Below are 23597 nucleotides of genomic sequence, written 5' to 3'. Positions count from 1 at the left end.
TATTTCTGGTGAAGGAGAACACATTTCTACAACATCACTGTTATTTGAATTGAAGCTTAATTAAATTAGTACAAGAGTAAGTTATTTAGTAACTGATGTAATTGCTTTACTATTCTCATCTGAAACTCTCCAACGTATCAAAAGTGCTACTACAGGCTATGCATTAAGTTTCCCATGCATAAATCAGAATTTTGAGGTATCAAAACAGCGTAGCATACTACATTATACATTGGGAATTACAGGGTTAAGATAAATGGTGTGATGCTTCTACGAGGACAGAAAGGACAGAGAAACTAAGACAGACGAGTGCACTTGGGACAAACAAATACAAAGGACCACACGAGAGGGTAGGCGTATGTGACGCGGCCTTCAAAATCACACAAGGCGCAGTTGACGTGGTTGCTGCGACGACCACTTCAGAAGCAACTTCTGAAGACAGCCTGCTAGCTAATTGCCCACAGAGACAAGGACGGACAGGAGTCGAAAACAGCGCATATGGAACTACACTAGATAATTTTGGCCAAAGCGCACAGTAGCAACGTACAACCGGATCGGCGAAATAGCGGGACGTGACCAGGAACAGTGACGCTGGCTACATCTAGTGACACAGCAATCAACTAACTGCCTCTGTTTCTGCCCCTGTTTCTGCCTCTATAGTTATTGACTCGAAAAATTAGTAGGTCAGATTTAGGAGCGTTACGTCCCCGCTGACGGCTTAACGCCACAACATAATCAGCAAATGTGCTCGGTCTAACTTATTCGCAACAGATGTCGCTACTGGCTCTCTTTTCTTCACTCCGACCTGAAGAAAAACATGGTATAAGTATGCGACAGATACCGTACCGCACACAGCAGCCCTCCTCCCTTAGCTCCCATTTCGCTTGTCGAAGGCGCTTACTAAGTAGACAAGGTTTCCGCGGGAGTCCTCCCCCGAAGGTCGGCGGACACAGGCAACGCTGGCCCTGCGCCGGGCATCCTGGAGAAGCAGAGAAGACGACGAAGGGGGCCAAGTTCGATGGCCTGTTTTCAAGAAAGTCAACAACGCCGTGCAGGCCCATGCCGACGACAACACTTCCACGAGGACGCAGGCACGGGTACCAGCACCCGAGGCCGTGAGGCGCCAGTGTAGCTATACTGAAATCTTACACGAATTGAGAGCGCCGAATTAAGCCTCGGTCGTGATCGCGTGTTCGGGTTAAACCTGACGGCCACAGTACGCGCGTGACTCCTTCAAGACTGTCAACTCAAGCGGTGCGCCACCGATCTTGGAGGTAACGTACGCTTAGTGCGCCATGCACTCCGCAGAGCATGCAACGCAGTGATACAGGACCGCCAGCTATACGCTTTGACTGCTTGCCACGTAAGTGCAGCTTACTGTAGCTTCATGCTCATTTCATCCTTAACCTCATCATGCGAACGGCTAATCCAGGCTATGGGCGGTGACAAAGTAGTAAATAAATAATAAATTGCGGAATTTAACGTCCTGAGCTGCGAAGCAGCTCGGTGAAAGGCTACGGATTTATTGTGACTACTCGGGGTTCTTTAGCCTGCACTTAAATGTAAGCACACGGGCGTTATTGCAATTCGCCTCCATCGAGATGCAACCGCCAGTAGTCTGCTTCGAATTTCACCGCGGCATGGGAGGAAAATAGCTGAAATTTGAACCAAGTAGTCCTAAACTGTCCTCTGGTGCCTCACAGCTTAAGGTATCGCAAACAATGCCGCTCACCCGCGTCGCCCTCGAAGACGTGTTGGCGATTTCCGCAGGGAGAGGGGCACCGTAACCCAGGCAGTTAGTCCGGGAGACGAAGCAGTGACCACGTGGATGCACCGACGATGCTCGAAGTGTGTGACGAAAGACCACTACAAGTTCTACCGCGTGTTAGTGACCATGTACCCATTCAAACCATCCCACAGGATTCCCATGAGTATACACCATTCCAGAGGTGTAGTACACTGGATGCTAGAAAACGTTCCACCAGGCTGCATGCTTACTGAGACAATACCAACGGCAGCGCCATCACTCGTAATTATTGTGCGACTATGTCGCAGATAGGACACATCGTAGACCTTCGTGCAATGAAAACTTGTCGCTGAGTAGAGGACGACATCAAAGGAAACATCTGGTATGCCTTTGCTATCCTGTCCCTGTTCATGCCATTGAAATCGATAACGTACAAAGAGGCAGGTTCTTCGAAGGGAGTTTCTCGGGAAATGTTAGAGCGGGATGTGTAAAGGCCGATTTTTACGTTCGAGCCACCCAGTGCCGCAAGCCGCACCACCGTACGCGTGCGGTCGGTCGAAAATTATTGCACGTGTCTTTTTTATCTTATCTTGTTTTCTAATCTTTTCTGCCCTTACCCCATCCCCCTGTGCAGAGTATATAGCCAACCGGACACTTAATCTGGTTAACCTCTGCCTTTCACCTCTCGTTTTCCTCCTCCTCCTTTTAGAAGTCGAACACTTGTGCACAAATTGCGCTCTACACTGTGTACAAACCGTACACAGTGTAAAGCGAAATTTGTGCGCCAGTGTTCGACATGTACAATTTTTCGCACGACCACATACGTGCATGCGGTGCGGCTTGCTGCGATGGCCGGCTCGAGCGTAAATAGAGAGTTTTAGATTAGGGGGACGCAAGCGTTGGGGCCCGCTAGCGCTTGGGGCCACGGTACTGCGCATGCGCAGTATTGTATCCCCTAGCGCTGGACTGTATCCCCTAGTCATGGAGTTACCAAGTGCCCGTTAGATAGATGTTCTGATAAAAAATAATTAAAAAAAAATAAACAATACCCGAAATAGCGCTGACATGTCTTTCTGTATATCAGTCATAACGCGTGCGCGCGCGCGCGATGTTCTCTAGCGGGACGCGAACGTTCGACATAGAAGTGCACGCGCAGTTGCGTAGGACCAATACAGATATATCAGCGCTCTTCTGCTCGGGCAAGTTTTTACATCAGGCACCATGTGGCATCCCGCCCCTTTTTTTCTTTTCTTCACTCATGCGTTCGCGTGCGTACGTGTTGCGGTACGTTAAACTATTAAGTAACCTCCTCCGAAAGGTCCCGCAAATTGCCTGCACTTAACGTATACACAAGGCCACGCGTACACTAATTTACAACTGTCTAGTAAGCTGCCGAGCGAAAAAAAAAAATAACACGTATGTGTGTACGTGAGAAGGGCGGGGGAGGGGCGTAATTAGGGCTGAACATTCCACATAGGTTTGTCGACTGCGCTTGCAATTATGGTCCCTCGCACGAAGATTTTCTTTAATATCCATTTCTCAAACTTAAACGCACGTAAAATGCTTGATGCAAGTAGGCTCACGTCTCTATGAAGACACCTTGCCAAAGCAAGAACAAGAACTGTACAAAACGTTCTTTCCGTCGGTTGTACCTTAATTAGAAAAAAAAAAAAAAAAGCCAACGCGAAGCACCGCGAATAACAAGAGGCTCCGGGAAAACAGGCGAACAGCAAAGGTGAAACCGTTTTTATCTACGTTTATTCTTATGTCTTTGCAGGACGTGCAGCCTTTGCGAGCCGGCGCGCCGGAGAGCCATCGGTGAAACGGATCACGCACGCGCCCGGCTGCGGCGTCTTCTCCACGAGTTGGCGCCGCCGCGACCAAGGTCGACGCCGTCGCCGACGCTGCTGCTGCGGCGATAAGCGCCACATCCTGCGCTGCTGCTGCGTTGCGTCGCATACGCTAAGCTCCGTCCGGTTCTGTTGTCGCCACGCGACAATGAGAGATGCTCGAGGAATGCGGGGGCAGCCTGTATGTGCGGCGCGGGCAGCTCGCGCTGCACAGAGCATCGCCTTACACCGAAAGTACGAAATATATTAAGTGCTGTGGGTCCTACGTGGCAGAACCACGATTTGATTATAATGCACGCCGGAGAGGGGAGGGGGGGGGAGGCCGGACTTCGGATTAACTCTACCCACCCGGGGTTCCCTAACGTGGACCTAAACCTAAGTAAACGGAGCGCCTTTTTTTGTGCATCCCCCCCCCCCCCCCCCTCACACTGAAATGCGGCCGGGAATCGACAAGACACGTTGTGACGTCTCTCGTCACAATCTGAATTTCACGCGCACGGCGTTAACCGGCCGCGATTTTGCACCGGGGCCAAGGACCGCACCGGGCACCGGGGCTCCTAAGGTCGCGCCGGGGACGAGATCCCAAATATTCGTCGATCGCGCATGGGGGGAGGGGGGGGGGGGGCAGTGAAAACGCGGTGCGGTTTAGTCGATGCACCGCCCACAAGTAAGCCGACATGTCACTACGTATAACCTTTTGCCTGCAAAGATCAAACAACATGCACACCCGATTCCAGGCTACAACATGCTCTGCTCTACTCTACACGGTGCTTATTCCTTTACCAGTGCAAACAAAACCAACAAACAGTGTCGATTAAGACGTTCACCATAGCCCGCATGCAACGTAAGTACAAATGCAGTGCAAACACAACCGATGCGAAAAAAAAAAAAAAAAAAAGACGGCACATATATCGTTCGAATCTTCGTAACACCGCTATCCAAGAAGAAGATACACGCGTTCTGTGTTGGCAAAGCGTCCGACGCTCGTTATACACGTCAGCATGCCAAGCGGGGCAAGAAACATTCCGCCCATTATGTGCCTCGAGATTTTTTTGCAGGACGAGTACAGAATTTTTTCTTTTCTTTAGTAACTTAGGAGCATCGAAGCTGCTCCACTGTGAATGCCAATAGCAAGGAACAGCTCCATCGTGAACATGCGTCGGACACATCTGCTAAAACTCATACAATAGCGAAGTATTACAAGAGTCCTTTTACGAAGGACTCTGGTATTACTGTTCTCTGCAGGAGATGCAAAATGCAGCGAGCGCAAAGGTAGCAAAAAAGCAGTGCAGGGCGCTTTGTCGAGGCGACATCAAGCAACGCAGGTTCCTTCACGCACGCACGCACGCACACGAGGACGTTTTGATGCGATAGCATTGCCCATATCAAAAGTTGGTATTCAACGATGTAGGGAGCTAGCCCTTGCCGGAGCGGGGAAGGAGGAGCAGCGGAGTGGTGTGATGTAAAGAGCCACGAGACGGGAGGGCGGAGCGATGGTGGTTGCGCGGGCGCACTCTATTGCGCAATATGCCCTATCACACTGACCTCTATGGAGGGGGTTGTACTAAACCAATAGCTGTGGTTCGCATGGGTTACGTTTGGTTGCGTAGCGTGGCTACATAGCAATAGGTAGGGACCGAATGTAGCCAGTTCTATAGCGATAACAGGGGTGCGTCTAGCTGTATCGTGTTTCAACAAACAGAAAGCAATCGTGCGTTTCCGTTAACGATAGGTGGCGTTGTAGACTAGTACAGTAGATTGTGTCAAAACTCGCAGACGGCCGTGAGGTAGTAGTAGTCATGTGGATGTCGATACATTGAATGGTAGGATTTCATAATGCTACCACATTACATTTCCCTAGAGCGACGTGGCGTATCCTATACTTGCGCGGCCAGGACGGACGTGTATTCACAGGACCGTTACCTGCTGTAGAACATAATTACATTATTACTAACATAATTTACATTATTGACGGGGGGTCCTCCAAAAGTATTCACTTTGGGACCTCCTAACCTATTCAAAGTACGAATGTATACTCACGTTTTTCGTACACACAATAATGAGGAAAAAATAAACTTTATAACTTCGAACACAACCAGTTCTTAGCTACGGCTGTGAGTTAACTCGCTAATAGCTGCACGTCAATGTTACATGATATTAAAGCATTTCCGCAGCCCTGCTCTCCCCCTCGCCGCCTACTTCGCGTCACGCCGCGACCGAGCCTTCAGAGTATACCGCTAATTATTTGACCACGCGACCTCCAAGGACAAGTTCAACGTGTAATTACGGCCTACCGCGGAGTCGCATACTTGTTACACGAAAATCCAAACGGTTATTCTCTTAACTACGACAACTGCCCATATAAATGTTGCCAGCTTTTCCCGCTAGCAAATAAGTGTGGTATTTAGTCTGCGTCAGAGCCAAAGGCTTCCTGCGGTTAGCGCGCCCGTCAAACTATATGGTAGGCATTCGATGACGAAATATCCTCTCTGGGCTAAGGCAGCCAAGTTAAAACAGAAAGGAGCACCCTTTTTCTTGCCACTAGTCCGCACAGTTTTTCGTCCTCGAAGTACTAGCCATTACGCAGACCTGAAGCTTCGATCGCAGGAGCAAGGAAAAGAAGAGACGCCTGAAGCGGTTTCGCATTTGTTTAAGCTGCGTTATGCAACGCTTACGAAGCTCTCGAAACCGGTCACGCGCGCGCACCTACAGTAAAGTTTACCTCGTGGCTAACTTTTACGCAGCCGGCCACAAACGTGAAATAAAAAGAATCGCCGATGCACCGCGTCGCATTTTCTGAGAAATCCGAGAGGCCCAACATCAGCTCGGGACGGCAACCGCCCCTAACTAAAGGTTATCGCAGGAGCATGCGCCGTCTGTTCTCGGTTTCTCCATCGCGCGGGCTTAAAGGGACACTAAAGGCAAGTATTAAGTCAAGCCAAAGTGATAAATTAGTGATCGAGAACGTCTAAGGCGTCAGCGTTATCACGAACAGAGAGCTTTAGTAATCGAGAAATTGAGATAAATGCAGGACATGATTAGAGACTCCCCCGGGACATTCAAGCATTAGCCCGATGACGAAGGCACTCCTCGTTACAATTCTGTCACTAGTACTGAACCACTCGTACTAAAAAGATATTGCATAGCATTATAAGACGACAGAAAATGCTACTTGTCCAGCTCTATTTGATTTTCAGCAAAAAAAAAAAAAAATTATGTGTGGCTCTGCTATCGCAAACACCAAAGACCAGCGGAGCTAGGGGAAGCACAGTAAGGTAGTGGCGAACCATACACTTAGATTAACTTTTGCGAGGCTTCCCCCATCTCCCCTGGTCTCTGGTGTTTGCGATAGCAGAGCCACGCAATATATATAAATATATATATATTGACATGCCAGTGCAGATTGAGAATGCTAAGATGTTCTCTTCAGCGACGCTTGGCTTCAGCTTCCCTAGCTGTCGCTTCAATCTTTCGGAAGCGACGAGTGGCCAGTTCTCTGGTCAAAACTTGCCGAGCCGCCACCAGAGCCATCGGCTGCAGTCACGGGCACCGGGCGCGTTCGGCGCGAACGCGGGGAAACGCGGTCGGCGTTTCCTCACTCCTCTCCACTTCGCTGCCGATATACTCTGCTTTCACTCACTCTCTCCCAGCTCGGCGAATCAGCGGTCGACGGAATGATCATTATAGCGAGCTTCTAACAGCTCCGCTGTAAAAGAACTCACCACCGTTACCCTTGACAACGACGCGGGCGGTCGCAAGGTTTCGTTTTCTCCACACTGCGCCGCCCTTGCTTCCGCGTTTCAGTAGTTTCGTTATCGCGTAGTGCTGCGCTGGTTTTCCGGGCTCGCGAAACCCACAAAAACTGCAAGTAGAAGTGAATGCCACGTCCCTGTGATGTCGGGGCTGAACGGTCCACGCCGCCTGACCAAGAGCAGCATGCAGTGGTCTTGGCTCGGTTTCTCCGTGTCCGTGCGTTTGCGTTTTACTCACCAACAGACCAACGGCAGTGATTGCGTATGCAACGTCAACACTCCCCGCTCGGGAGGGGATGATTCAAATTGTACGAGGACCCTTCAGACGCGATTTTATCGTAAACTAAGTCTTTTCTTGGCACGAAACGAGCGTTGCGAGGTTTCTGGAATGGTATGTAAACAATCCACGTCGACTTAGCATTCGCCTTTAGTGTTCCTTTAAGCGTGTCACGCGGTTAGCCGCTGCTATTCCCAGGAGAAAACGCCTCGGTACAGCCGTCTTTCCTCGTGCTGGTATCTCACGAAAACGCATCTGTGTTTAAGAACGCCGGCGACGTGACAAGAGTTCTTTTCGCCGAGTTACTCGCTTATCTTCGTAGGCTGGCACTTTTGCAAGCGCTTCTAAACAGCGCACTTACATTGAAGCGAGCGGCGCGGCCGAGATGCGAGATGGGCTAAGAAATAAACATCAGCTTGGAGATGAAGCAACGTAGGAGGATCTGGCAGCGTTAGCGAGTCTGTGGTGTAGTGGATCACAATGCATTCCGCTGCGCAGTCGACTACACTGGCCTTGGCTACGGAGCAAAGCGGATTTCTAGCACGGGCATGGGAAGGTACTGCCGAAGAAAAGATGACAGAGGACCATGCAGGCCAAGTCAAATAAAGGCGGCGGTGATCGTATAACAGCCTAGAGCACAATAAACACATCTAGCAAGGAAAGCAACAAGCGCTACGTACTACAGTTTTTGTCAAAAGTTTCAACGCCACGTAACGAGTGACGAGACCTGCAAGCCAGGCGGTTTCACGGTTCCAGTTGCACGCCCAGCACACTTCTGAGGCTCAGGTGAAATAGCATATTAATTCAATTTAAATTCCGGGGTGTTTACGTGACACAACCCCGACATGATTGTGAGGGACGCCGCAGAGGGGACTTCGGATTGTTTTGACCAATTGGGGTTCTTTAACGTGCATCTAAGTATACGAGCGTTTTCGCATTTCGCTCCCCATCGAAATGCGGCCATCGTCGCCTGGATAGAACGAGCGTTTTCGAGGTCTGCGGCGCAAGGCCATAGCCACTAAACTACCGCAGGGGGCATGTGAGAATGAGAGAACATATATAGTACTGTCCGTGCCACTCTAGCTTTAATCTAATGTAATATACTATAATACCTCGATACGGGACTGTAAGGATTAACGACGATGATGACACGATATGTCTACGCACGTTCCAGTACACGCCATCCAACGACAAGTCAGATCACGAGCGACGTGGCTTCGCAGCTTTTGACAGACCAAAGCACCACGCACGTGCAAAAAAGCCGGTCCGGACAAGACGTGCGGGGCAAGCCGTGCGCAATGCACCGCCTAAATACAGAAGCTCATAAGCATGCAATAAGCAGCAGCGGCGGCAGCAGCAGCAACAGCGAATGGGGACCAGCGAAGCGGGCAACGACCACAGCCTTAGAGCTGCGAGGGAGCCAGTGGTCAGTCGCTGGCGCAAAAAGTCGAAGCGGTGCGCAACACAGCCGGGACGAACCGAAGCAAGCTCAAGCAGACGACACGATGTGGCGGCAGACGATCAGCAGACGATCGGCAGACGATGCAGCAGTAGCAACAGACGTGCAGGAGGAGGCAGGTGCGCGCCGCGTGCGTCTCGAAGTGGCGGCGTGGGACGTAGGGCAGCAGCAGTAGGAGGAGGGGGGCAGCGCACCTTTGCGGGCGTCACGGTGGCGACGTCGTGCAGCTGGTGGTCGAGCAGCAGCTTGCGGGCGTCCTCCAGTTCCCGGTGCTCTCGCTCGGAGGCACGCTTGAGGTTCTCCACGTGCGCCACCATCACCTCGAACGCCCTGCTCATGCGCTCCTCCTGGAGGGGGGGCGCCACGGTCGCACACCGCGAGAGGTTACGTCACGGTAAACGTCACGAAAGCACGTGCCGCCTCCTGGCGGCGGTGCTGACACGAACACAGCGCATGGCGCATGGCACACACAAAAAGGACGTTTCGCCGCCATAGGCGACGTATACTCACGTTGACAGGATTGCGTGAGCGTCGGCGCACAGGTCGGCCGCTGACCTTGCCTCACAAGGTCACGTGAGGTAGACTTAGCGCGTGATTATGAGATGCTGCTTCGCGCAGTAAACACGTACCGCACGTTCACTAAAAGCGACAAAGGCAATTACAATGCACGCGGTGTTAAGCCTCGCGTGGTGTTAGGCCTTGTGTTAGGCCTTGCGATAAAGCTGGCACTATTCTCGGACGCAAGCTTTAGAGTTGCTCTGCAAGATACCTTCGCGGTGTCGAGTGTGCTAACAATACATACACACACACAACCCGCCTGCAGCCTAAGTAACGCGCCCAGCCACTTGCAAGTGACTGGTATACGCTTGACCTGGGTTTAGACTTTTACCTCAGAAAGCTTGTAAGACTATTACGAACTTCAGGCACTGCTAGCGCTGTATCTATCAGGGCAGCAGCAATATATAAGCAACTAGCTCATTGCGCTTAGTAGTGTGGGGCTCCAATAAGTTTTATTCAAGACATTTGTTTTTGAAGAGCTTTGTTTTCACTGAGTGGTTCATCGCTCCCTCCACCCTCCCCCGAAAAAAAATTTATTAAATACCAACTACTAAGCAAACATTCCCGCACGAAACGGCAATCAAAACAGAAAGCAAAAACGCTGAAAGGTCTTTAGAAATAATTTTCTATATTTGGTTTCCGCTGAAGGCCTCAGTTTCTTCCAGGTTCACAAAAGAGCAACAGTATTTTTTATTTCTACTCACCGAGAAGCCCGTATGCAAAAAGCCAGGAAAACCAGAACCCAATTGCTTCTCAGAAACGCAGGCGGCGCTGCTAATCAACCGACAAAACTGGGATAATGGCGCGCTTCGCACAAGCCCCGCGGACACTCTCGCGGTACAGCCTACAGCGCAGTCCACATCTCGGGAGCCCGGCGGCGACTATATAAAGTCGATTACGCCCACCTTTTCTTCGCAAACTGAATTAAGGCGCGCTCGTTAGCATCAGCGTCCGTCAGGCCTTGCGGCGCCCGGGGGCAACAAACCAACGATAAGCAGCAGCGGCAAACACCAACGCGTGCGTCCCAGTAAGATATTTAACAACGCCTCCTTCCTTGTACACTGTGACGACCGCAGGGCAAGTCCCCCCGTTAATGAATGCCAAGGGAGAGGAAGGTGAACCGCCAGCAATTATAGACCGTCGGTGCGGGGCAAGTGGGCGCGATGCGTACGAGAACAGAATGCTCGGAAGCTTCGTTTCACACTTTGAGCACGTGTCACACACACGCCCGACGGGAAAACGGAGAATATTTCCGCAACACAAGCCACGCGTGCACGGCTCCTCAGCCTGTATAGTTAGCCACGTGACGTCACGAACGCAGCTTCTCACCGCGCTCGAGTACCGGAACACGGCGGCCACGATAACGTCACGCGTACGGTGTTCTTTTTAGACGGTGCACCGCTTTCTCACCGGATTACCACTGTTATATATAGATTTGTCGTTCGGTGCAAGACGCGGCCTTCTTGCTGCCGCGTTACTTGTTTACGCAGCTTCACGACGTGCCAGTAGATCAAGGATATGGCGGCCGATATGACGTCATTGCAAACGATCTATGATGGCGCACTGGACGCTGCGCCGGAAGCTGACGAAACGGGAAATGCGAGGCAGTTTCGCGACACATCCGTCGGACGTGTTGGACTTCAAACAACTGGTAGACCCTGTAGCCTGTAAGCGCGCTTTCGCGGCTATGAAAGCATACAAACAAGCGAGCACTAACAGCACTTGGCTACAAGATAATCACCTGCATCGCTACCTATAGCAGCTGGGTGGCTTAAATGTCTTTTTTTTTGTGTGTGCCAGGTAATCAAAAAACATTCTCAGGTTTTTCCTTCAATACCTTACCCCGGCTCAAACAGAGTTCACTCGTACTAAAAGCCTGTTATAAGTCCTTCAAGGCCTCCATTAAATACTGGTATCTCCTTTAAGGCGTACGGAAAGTCTTGTTCGCTGATGCAAATTTATTGTAATTTGTGCCTTCTAATAACAAAAAAAAATGAGCGCGCGAGACTGAGGCAACAAGGCGCCCCGCGCACGTACCTGTTGGACGGCCCCGTACACCTCGGCCTGGCTGGACACTCGGTCGGTGGACTGCTGGATGACGTCGACATGGTTGCGGATCTGCGCAACCACTTCCCGGACGCGCTCGTCGTCCGTGCACAGCGAGTCGAGAGTCTGCGTGAACAACGCAGGAAGGCGGAACGCGGTAAGTGGGAACAAAGCAAGGCTTCAGCGATTAGCCCGGCCTAAGTATCGTTAAGCAGCTCTTTTATCAAAGCCCGTCGTGTGCACGCCGCGAGCGTCAATCAAGTGCGAGCCAACAACAACAAGAAAAGCGTTGTTTCATCAACAGGTGAAATGCGCCTGTGAATGTGAAACGATCGACGCGCCAGGGCCGATAGAAAATGCGTTTCTTCGTGGAGCCCCTTGGTGTGTATACACTTGTGCTGCCACGCGCGTATTTGGTCTGTCGAAGAAGTGAACACGCATAAGAGGCGCCGAACACCGCCTCCGAGATCGGGTGCGCGCCAGTCGATCTCTGAGGCTCACCCAATCTCGGGGGCTATGTCTCAATCAGGGAGTTTCCCACAAAATCACCGCAGGGAACTCACGCTGGTGTCTACGGGAGCCGCAACCGCGGCGGTTCGGCCAGCACGGGAATGTTAGCAAAAGGTACACGAATTTGCCCTAAACTCTGTCCTTCCATCTTCAAACGGCCTTGCCACTTTGAACAAACTCTTTCGCTATAAATGTAACTACCTGTAATCATCATGCACGTGCACGGAAGATTTATATTGCCTTCTGCGTTCAGATAAACATGACTGCTCCAACATTTAGAACAATAAAAAGCGCAAAAGGCGCGGCAAGTAAAGAGGCAAGAACGTCTGAAGCCACAAGCGCGAAGCGTAGCCAAATCCCACCGACTACCCACAATTCCCGTGCCAGCAGAACGATCGCAGCGCCATCTCTGTAGTAACTTTAGTATAGGAAACTCTGCGACGCCTGTAATACTACACACAATGAACGAATTCTGCCCACGATTTGATTACGAGGCACGCCGTAGCGCGGGACTCCGGATTTATTTTGACCACCAGGGGTTCTTTAAGGTGCATGTAGCAAGCACACACACACACACACGCACCTGGGCCAGATCCCGGATGGCGTTGAGCTCGGCCTGGATGTTGCCCTCGGCGATGTCCCGGTGCCGTTGGTGCAGCTCGAGCCGCTTGGTCAGCGTCAGCCGGTCGGTCTTGAAGCCCAGGGAGAGGGTGGTGAACTTGTTCTGCAAAGTGGACACGAGGCACGCAACGCCGAAACACTATGAGGGAAGCCTACTTCCTTGCAATAAAACAGCTAGTAGTAGTAGTAATTAGTAGTAATAAGTAGTAGTAGTAGTATTAGTAGTAACACTGAAGAGTTCCGTTTGCATTCCAATGATTCCAAGTTATCCGTACGAGTATTCCGGAAATTACGCGGCCTTCCCCGGAGACTGCAACGAGGGCATTATGTGCTGTGCTTTATCTTTCTTACCCCCTCTGCAACCTATAGCCTCAAACTACTGACAATGTGCGTGGGTTTGAAACTTATGTTTTCAAACCACGCGCTTATGCGAGACATTAATGATATTAGTTTCTTTTTCATTTCGTCCAGGTACAGCATCTTTTTTCGAGTAATTTTTATCATTCATAGCGCCTTAGTTCACATGGAAGTGTAATGGAGCCGCAGAAAGCACATGCCTCCTACTTCTCCTGATCCCCAAGGATCGTAAGCTATATCTTAAGTCCCCAAGAACATATCAAATGGCGGACGGATGCAAAAAAAAAAAAAAAAAGATAACTCGCATAAATCTGCACATTATCACGCTCTCACGCAGACACTCATAGATGGGCCTTGCAGGCACAGTTCTGATTGTTTTCGGTTCCTTGTCGAATCTATCAAGTCGTTTGTCTTTTGAAAACAAGAGCCCCTTGACACCACCAACTGGCAGTGGCGCCGGTAGAACAAAAGCTAACCCTCCCGTCTTTTCCGTTGAGGCCAGTTCATCTGTCGGCGTCGGTAATCTGCGGCTTAAAACAGTTTTTCCAATTCCGCGATAAGAAGCTTATATAGGACGACCCCAATAATCCCCACCCGCCTGCCGGTTGGAACCGGTTGGCGACAGGTAGTTATAGTGGTGTAGGCAGCGCGGCTAGTAGGAGGCAAGCACTTCTGTGACGTCGAGGTGTGCAGGAGCTCTATAATTTGCCCGCCGTTCCATTTCTGCGTGACAGACGTCTCAATGCTGTATGTATAAAGGGGAGGAGTATGGGACGCGGCCATGCAACGTGCGCTAGGTGTGACGTCACGAAATGATGTCACGGTCGCCGGCGCGGACGAAGAAGGTTACCTACAAATGCTGCGATTCTGTCCCCGCTATGCCGGCAACATGTCATTAATAAGGCCTGCACGAGGCCGAAAAAGCTTACTCTTCCACTGAGCTAAACTGCAAGCAATAAAACGAAACGAGCTCGGGTCCTCTTCCTATATTACGATGAAAAATAGATCCGCCGCGCCCTTTTATATGCTAAAGAAATAAAGAAAATACTTTGCGTTTAATGGAAGTAATATTCCAGCGACAGCTAGCAGTAAATCTCCCACAAGCCCAGCAATTGTTGCAAAAAAAAACCTACAAATAAAAATTGACGTCTCTCCGAAAAGAACAGGGCTGAATACTTCGAAGCATACAACAGAATCAAACACCCGTGTCATCATGTTCGTGCATTTCTGTTTCGTAAATGTCGTGGTAATTACGTGTTTTAGTAAATGCCAGGTAGTCTAAACTAAACCGAAAAAAAAAAAAGTTCACTGGAGATCACATCGCTATTCCGTCTACACTATTCCCGATGGAGCACATAAAACGCGCGAAAAAAAGCGTTACAACTTACACTTGGAATAAAAGCTTCTTTTACGCGAGTTTTCTAACAGTGTTATTTACAAAATATAGTTCACTCTTTCCCAAGTCATCCGCAACCCAAATTTTGTCGGCTTCGAAGTTTAAGGTGTTTCGAAAAGTCCTGCTATTGTTAGCGCCGTTTCTTTGAACTACGGCAAGCGCGCTCAGAGTGCCCCGTCTTCAAAGGCGTGCGCCGGCAAGCTTAGACGAATAATAGTTGGAATGCAACTCACCTCAATCTCCTCTTCCGTCAGCTGGTCCGAACTGAACGAAAAGAAAGAACACCAAAAGTTAAAAGAAGCGTAACCGAGCCTTAGGGACAAGCAACAAGGAATTCGGCATTAATCCAGCTAAAGTCACGCGCCACAGGTTCCGAAGGACACAGATGAAACGGTATGCAAGTAAATCCTCGTTATGAAGAATTTAGCAGACAGCGCACGAACTTCGTAGGTTCATTGCAAAAGCGCGGAATGCTCGTAAGAAGTATGCTGAAACAAAGCGACGCTCGAGTTAGTGGTCGTGTGACATTGGTGAAATTCTGCTGACGCCAAGGAGCTGTAGACTTGCCAACTTTGAAATATGAAAAAAAAAAAAAAAAACACTACAGCCCAAGCCGAAACACAGTAACATTTTGTAAGAATAAAACTTTTTTTTTCGTTCAGGCTGTTCATCGATAATCAAAAATATACGCAGACTTAGTTGTGCAGAAATGCTGCGAACAGGCGCCGCTCCGCTTCACAGCCGCAGCTACAGAATATATCCGCCACAGACATACTGAAATATTCATGAAATTGTTTCACGGAATATTCATGCAACATCGGCCGAAATTTCACACTGCCTTTATGGTGTCAGCGGCGCCACGCCTCTTCCCTTGAAATTAATTTCACATAGATCTGAATGCGAAGAAACAATAGTGAAATTACTGGTCTCATCACGACAATTTGTAAGCAAGCTCTGAAAATTGGCCATTGCGCGACAAAATCGTAATGCTGGCAGCCACACTACGGGATGATCTTCGCTACTTCCCTTCGCGCTGCCCTCTCCAGCCTCTCCCGCATTTTTCTATACCGTGCTTCCCTTGGGGAACACGCTCGTCCCCCCCCCCCCCCCCCCCAAAAAAAAAAAAAAAAAAGAAAGGTAAAAATAAAGTTGAGCGTGTTCAAAAACCCCACCTGCGTGAAAAGAAGCAACACAGGCGAGGAAAACAGCCCGGAACTCGACGATACACGGTCTCTGCAGATGTCGGCTATCCTTACGGCTCACTTTGTTTCCTCCTTGGTCGTTTCTAGAGTGTCAGACTTCAGCTATACGTTCCCAAATGCGTCCCACACGCCGTATAGTCCAGTGTAGGGAAGAGGATTCCGCAAGAGACAGAAGGTTCAAAAGGCCCTAGTCGATCGATGCCTTTCTGTACCGCACTTTCCTGTCCCCGGAGTGATACCGGAATGGAAAGACACGACAAATCTTTTATCTCAGCGCGTAGACGAGACAGGGACGTACAGGAAGCAGCAAACCTGCAGTACAGGGTTCTCTCTGTGTGTGAGAGAGTGATCGATTATTTCTTTTCGCAGCCTCGAAAGCGGGTTGGGGCGTACTGGACGCGTAGGACGCACCAGTCTTCAACCGCGGGTTACTGGTACCAGTGAAAAGTACCGTGGTTATTCTGTTCTGCGGACATTACATGATATAGGGCGAAAGTATTTAGGAGCATGGCAAGCAGCTTTGAAAAGAAGTTCGGGAGCGCGAAGCGAGTGATGGAACGCAAAATGATAGCCGCGTTTGGGGATACGAAGATGGAAACACGGAAAGTATAGAACGGACTATGCGGAAGGTGCCCTTGCGGTAAATCGCCTTCTAGATAATTTTCCATTTAGCCTTGGCTCCAAGCAACACCAATGTTTCATTTGCGCAGCTATGCGGGTGTGAACTACACCAACGACCGTAGATGGCGTAAACAAAAAACGTAACTTAAACTTACTCTCTCACACCAAACGCGTAATACGAGCTCTGCCACGCAACCCAGAGAACGCAATTAATAAGAACAGTTCACAAGTAATATGCTTCAGCAGAATTAATGACCGCGTATCGCATCGCCGACGCCGTTACGCACGAGAACGCGAAAAAAGAGTCGCCCATAATTCACGCGGTCTACACCCGTTATACTCCAGGCGTGACAGCGCGCACCGTACCACCACCAAAAGAAGGAGGCAAAATATAACACCATCAGGCCCGACAAGGAAACCCACGTTCGCGGTAACTATAACCTACTGTGCATGACCACGCCTGACACCGTAACGATGCACGTTAGCGCCGCTAAATGATGAAAAAAAAAATAAAAAATAAACGCGTTAAGTGGCCCCTCTTGCCTGAACGGATCCACATGCTCGAAAAAACGCGAGGCCAGAGCTATACAGTCTTTCATGACACCGCCGCGTAAGCAGACGCTTTCTCTCTCTCTCTGTCACACACACACACACACACACACACACACACACACACACACACACACACACACACACACACACACACACACACACACACACACACACACACACACACACACACACAGACAGACTATTCTTTGTTACCTGCACGCTTCCTTCTACGGCGAAGTTCGCGAGAAACCGTATATCAAAGGTGTCATCTCGAACTAAGAAATGCTGGGAGTACGTGTCTGGCGAGAAGAATGTCGCTTCGCGCTCTTTATTAAACATTCCCGACGGGGACGCAACACGACAAGTGTAGTTAAGCTTCAGCGGTAGTTCCGCTGCATCCAGTCGAAACAGCTGGCGGAAGCGTCAAGGTTGTCTGTGGCCCAATCACGCGACGGCACGCAAACAAATACACAATGGGCACGCAGAACGGTTTGCTTTTCTTCATTTTTCACTTATGCACCTCGAGGTGCAGGCGAAGGACAAGGGAAAACATCGTTAACAAAAAAAAGTAAGAAGCCACCGGCAGTCAAAACGCACCGTAACGAGTGATCGCAACGGTCAAGCGGTTCGCGCTCTGAACACCTCGTGACGGGCAACTCACAGCCAACGGGGGAGACGCATCGCGGCCGCTGAACGGTTTGAAATGCTTGGGAGCAGTTTAACCTATAAACGAAGACCTTGGAAGTCCGCGTCGAGCAAGGAGTCTTTTTCTTTCGCTGACATGAATGGTCTACCACGCGAACACGGCAAAAAAAAAAAAAAAAAGCGAGCAAAAGACAGCAAGCCCGTGACACGCGCCACTTGCCAGCAAATTTTGCTCGTGCTCTGTTGCTCGCCTGAAGACATCCAAGAGTCGCCGAGCTTACTTCACAACTTGATTTGCACCGAAAAAAAAAAAAAAACAGCGTCCGGAGACTGCCTGGTGAATATTTTTCGGAATGGTTAGACACAAAAGTTTGTGCGTCTGCTGTCGGTGCAACTGTTCCTGAACATAAATATAAACACACCGTTTTACTAGTGCACCAGGGTGCCCGAATGGAACGTACGGCTCGCCTGCGTTTTTACATTAAACGCTAAAATTATTTTGCACGTATGTCTACCTTGATCTTTCTCATGCTCCGCAGAAAATTCACACTGTGTGGTCCTTATCATTCAATGTAACGCTTCACACTCGCGCCAGTTTCGTCAAAACAATGTAGCAGCTTCGCCAGAAAGACGAGGCATCGATTGCGACAGCAACTAAATAGCCAGCTATACGAAGTAAGCACAGTGGCTTTATCGGTCGTATAAATTTGTAAACATTCACTTACTAAATAAATTAACAAGCACGCTGTCACGCGCGCACTAGCAAACACGAACACATCTCACGAGATGACCGCGGAAACTCGCTGTCAAAACGCTGGCGTGAGCAAGAGCGGCCACAGCAGCGAGCGAATTGCCCTTCGTGCTGCCATCTAGCTTCAACGCGAACTAAGCGGCGAGAACACGGCTCACACGAAGCCATCAGCCCTCGGCGCGCCTATAGACGCTGCACCCATCGCAGATCGCTTTCAAAGTAGGGCCCGCGCGGCCGCGCTAAATAATAACAAAAAAAATCGCAGACCAATCATTGTCCAATCAATGAAGCAGTTTTCTACCCTCGATGGAGCTGGAAACAATTTACAGGGGCACGACGCGCTGAATTATACGCTACAGTAATCGCGCTCGCCGCCGGGTCCCAAAGGAAATGCTCATGTCGCATCACCTCATGTTTACGCCTTCGCGAATTGCAAGGACCGCGCGATGACCGATGCAACGAAAGATTGTTAGGCGAAAAACGTTAAGGGATAGATGGCCGAGTGCATTGCAGAGAGCAAATGGGGTAGCAGATTGTTCTATAGTTGCCTTTAGGTGGGGAAAAAATGGAGTTGGGCAAGACACATATGTAATGCGCACAGCACATAACCGATGGTCCATTAGAGTTGCAGAATGCGTTCCAGGGGAAGGGAAGCGTAGGGACGGCAGACAACTAGGTAGTGCGATGGAATTACGAAATTTCTTGGCACAAGATCCTGTCAGCTGGCGCATAAATAATAGGGTAATCAGAGATTGCCAGGAGAGGTCTTCTTCCGGCAGTGGACATTTAAACAAGGCTGACATGATGACGAAATTTTAATACCATAATCAGACAAGCCAACTAAAACTCTCTACTGCATGGCAATCGAGCCCGTCATCAGAGCTGCTGCACTTACTCGGACGTTACGGTAAAACCTACGGGTCGCCACCTCACAAACTCCCTGTCCTTTCTTTCTCACTACGCGAAAAGCGATATTTTCCCTGCAGTCGACAAAACGAAACGATGCCTCCTCCCTCACGTACCAAACTCGATTTAAGCTGCTCAGTTCGATCCGTACTGCAGCGAAGCGATCCCTGTAGAACCGGTGGCCAGTCGTGACAAGAGAGGATTAAGGACGGCGATCGGGCGCCGTTCGTTCGGAGCTGCCCGATTGTCCTCGGCCGTCGTAATTGCCTGCTTTCGCATGCAGTGGGACGGTCTTGGGAAACAGAGATTAAGGAAGTAAGCATGAACGTACGGGCACATAAAATTAAAGGAAGCGACGCAGCGAGATTGTGTTTTATCGCTTGTCCGCAGCGGCCACGTTCGTGGCTTGGGCGCTAAAAGAGCTTTGCAACTTTTATCCGGCGCTGGCAGGAAGCAACTCGGAAATGGGTTGCAGCGGCAGCGTCGTGCGTTTCAATTAAAATGCGACAACATTCGCGAGGCCTGGATAATGCGTTGTCATGTTTGTCGGCCCCTGTTCAGCTATATCGCTTTAAGCGCCGCAAGGTAAGTTTTGCCGCAAACAAAGCGGTCAACGCCACGCTCAAACGAAGACATACTGGATCATACGGTCGACCATGTTCGGAAGAACAGACAAGTTGGCTTTCTCAGTTTTTTTCTTTTGTTTTGTTCTTGTGAGTGAGTGAGTGAGTGAGTGAGCGAGCGAGCGAGCGAGCGTGTGTGTGTGTGTGTGTGTGTGTGTGTGTGTGTGTGTGTGTGTGTGTGTGTGTGTGTGTGGTGTGTGTGTGTGTGTGTGTTGGGGGGGGGGGGAGGTTAGACGGCAAAGACGTATTGCCAGAACGGTACAACTATGCTGACGTATTTGAAAAAAAAAAAAAAACTCCCACAAGAAAGGGAAAAAAGAAAGAAAAGCAAGAGCACACTTACACAAAAATAATAATCTAATCACGAGACGGAAGAGGTAAGGAGGTCGGCCTAAGATATATAGCGTGCTCTATACCCTCCCAGTCTGCATCAAATACGGGCAAAGGACGATTCCACCCGCACGATGTGGAAAATACTTTAACTACTACTACGCCAAGGCCCCGCACAAGCATATACGTTGGTTAACTGTACCAAGTGTACGTATACTCGTTCGTAAAAGTGAAAACACGTTGGCCAACCTCGGAGGAAACTCGATAATTTGGCTTCCGAGCTGTCCTAGGAATCAATTCGCTGCCGACGAATGATGCCAGAGAGGAAAAGAATTAAAGACGCACAGGTCCTATCGTGGCGGTTCAAATATATGTCGAAGAACGTGCGCAGCCGAACACGCCCGCCTCACCACGCTTCCCTGGCAACGCAAGTGGCGAAGAAAGCGCGGCGCGCGCGGATGCGTAATTATTATTAACGACCGTACATAGCCACGCGCGACACCGGCGTGTCGCTCTAAGTAGCGCCGGGACCAGCCACTGGAAAGGATTCCCGCTGATGGTAGCTGTGCAAGCGTGCGCAGATTGAGGAAGATTTAGGCGATATAACTTACAATCACCCGGGACGCCATATATTACGCGTAATCTGTTCTTTCAATCAGGACACTGCGTCACGGGTACACGCATGCAGAAGCCTCAGGGTATGCCATATTTGCCGCCTTCGGCCCAGATTCACGGCTACGTATATAGGCTAATAAATATAGTGATCGATAATACAGCTACGTCTTCGCTCCCGCATTCGTATGACTAGTCTACCAATTGCGATTCTATAGCGTACACAAACAAAACCCACAGTCCGGTCCACCATTAAGTAAACACTAAACAGAAACAACACATCAGTGCAGAATGATAAAAGTATACGAGCTTTAGAATAGCGTTTGCAATTAAACGTTAACACCCCAAGAACGTAAATGAACAGCGTCATCCTCACTGTACATGCTCCGTACGTTACTGGGTTACTATGGTTGGCGTACGCTATATCATAACGTACACGCGTAAGAAAAACTGTACGGACCAGGGATTCCCAGATAAAGGGGATTTTCTCCTTCGCCTATGAAGGAAACTCGAAACTGAGGACTGCACTCCAAACATGGCATTGCGAACTTCCCAGTCCCCTCATCATTTTGACTTCGTGCGTCATGCTTACAAAGAAATCAATTTTAAGTGCGAGGGACGCACATACAGCGCGCGAGGGACGCGCGCTTTCACGGAGAGCGAACGCACGGCGCAGAGCAAACGCGACATTTCCGTCGCGTGAAAGGAAGAAAGTGGGAAGGCAGCGCGGGAGGGAGGGTGTGCGGCTTCTACTCTGCCAGCAACTGCAGACGTGTACTTTGCGCTGCTTGAAGCAGTCGCGCGCACCGTATCTCGAAAGCCATCTGCACACAGCTCCTACCTTTGTATGCGCTGTGCTTTCGCCGCTCAGTTTCCGTTGAAGCGATAGACCGCACGAACCTTCGCTCGCTGGTGCTACTGCGCTTGCTCATGCCAGCGTTTTCACAACGGTTGTCTGCGGTCATCGAGTGTGATGTATTAATGTTTGCTTGTGCGCGCTGACACTATGCTTGTTAATCCAGTTATAAGCGAATGTGTCCAAGTTTATACAGCCGATAAAACTACTATCCTTACTACGTATAGCTCTACTAATTTGCTATCGCAAATGATGCTACGCCTTGCAGGCGAAACTGCGACTTTTTCTTTTGGCGAGCTAGTGCTCCGTATACTTTTGCCCACTGGTATACCTTATTCGGCGGCCTTCGCGCAAGTAATGCTCATACACTAAGAAATAGCATTGTCGAACATGGCGGCACCCATGGCTCCCGCTTCAGCGTGCTTGCGTTTAACGTACGTTGGCGTCAAACAGTATCCTAAAGCTGTCTATTACTTCAATACACGAAAGACACCGTGCGTCCATTGTTATATATACACACACAAAGAAAATAATAAATCAGTTTAGACTAATCAACGTGTTATTTTGAAATTCTATTTTTCCTAATTTTGTGGTAATAGGTTGATTACTGAAAGAAAAAAATCAAGCTCGGTGTTCGATAGTTTAAACTTCGCGCCCAAACACCAGCGCCGGGTCATTACAGCGACGTCGAAGCAGATTTCGAAGCATTCTTTTTCGTATGCGGCCGTTGTGAGTCTGTAAAAGTCGTTAACTGGCCAAGTTCAGTGTATGGCTTAAAAAAAATTTAGACAGTACAATGAAGTCCATCTTTACCGATTAAGAATGAACTAATCCCAGCATACACCACCGAAATCCGTGACGTCAAAGCGAGCTTGTGCGGGAACTTCAAGGTGGTGATCGCCACCAGTCTTGTTTTTTGCGCCCTGTCTGGCTTACAAGGTGTCCTCTTCCGGTAAGAGTTACTTTGTTTTGGTATTGTAGGCGAATAATTCATTAATACAGCTCAAATTGTTTTCCCCCTCTTTACTGAAAAGAAACGCATGGGTATAGAACTCGTGCTACAGTAGGGTTGATGACAATTTTACCCTTTCGCCCTAAATACCCGTATAGTGCACGCACGTGTGTGTGCATGCGTGCGTGCGCCAGTGATAACTCACAAAAAAAAGAACTTCACGATCTGTGCTTACATTCGAAAGAAATCAAGATATGACGAAATCCGAGCAAGATATAATACCGTCGCATTATACAGAGGCACTGCTTAAAATAAATTATCGTATACCTTCGGTAAATATATGCGCCGGCCGGTGCTCCACATGTTTTATGCAGGCATGCTCATGATACAGCGCTTACTGGAGGACTTCGCCGACGTTCCAATACAGCCCACGTAGCGATAGAAGCAATACAAATGTACAGCCGACATGGCCCAACGGTGGGCCAGAACGACCTCTTTCTGGGTATACACTGGCCCTGCTTTCATTGCTGAATGCAGGTAAGATTGCTTACATTTGCGCAATTTTACAAGCCGGTGCAATGAAACGAGACAGAACGCAGGACGCCTCTTAGGGCTCATTATATCCGAAAAAATGCGGCAAGTAATAGAATACATGAAAAGACTACACTAACACGTTATACAAGTTGAAGGAACTCTAGCTACCACACGCTTTTCGCAGGTAAAAGGGTGGCACTTGGCAATTGCCAAGGTTGGGGATACTATTACAGGACGTTTCAATTTTGATATTAAAGTGAGTCTAACAACACTGTACCTGACGTAACACATTATGGTGACGTGACGACACGTCCATACCTCTTGTGTATACCAAAAAAGGTTGGTAGAAGCAAGTATTATATTATTTGCGGCTCACTGAGACTGACGTTTGCCGGAATTTCTTTTTATGAAGTTCAGTGGGTTTGGAACTTAGCTCAACGCAA

General features: G+C 49.4%; 1 protein-coding gene across 7 annotated transcripts in view; it reads right to left on the bottom strand.

Moving 5' to 3' along the window:
• The window catches only part of LOC119465371 (inositol 1,4,5-triphosphate receptor associated 2-like), a 347709-nt gene that overhangs the window by 14845 nt on the left and 309267 nt on the right, over positions 1–23597 (bottom strand). For 5 of the 7 annotated variants that reach the window (XM_049656273.1, XM_049656274.1, XM_049656276.1 and 2 more), the window contains 5 exons: positions 14804–14834; positions 12780–12920; positions 11678–11812; positions 9277–9429; positions 899–976 (listed from right to left, as the gene is read on the bottom strand). In XM_049656273.1, coding sequence (XP_049512230.1) covers positions 899–976; positions 9277–9429; positions 11678–11812; positions 12780–12920; positions 14804–14834 — 538 coding nt within the window. The remainder of the gene's footprint in view (positions 1–898; positions 977–9276; positions 9430–11677; positions 11813–12779; positions 12921–14803; positions 14835–23597) is intronic. The other 2 variants (XM_049656277.1, XM_049656278.1) reach the window with 2 other exon arrangements.

Source organism: Dermacentor silvarum, chromosome 9, assembly GCF_013339745.2.
Source record: "Dermacentor silvarum isolate Dsil-2018 chromosome 9, BIME_Dsil_1.4, whole genome shotgun sequence".
Lineage (NCBI taxonomy): Eukaryota > Metazoa > Arthropoda > Arachnida > Ixodida > Ixodidae > Dermacentor > Dermacentor silvarum.
This window is presented reverse-complemented; position numbering and strand designations above follow the sequence as displayed.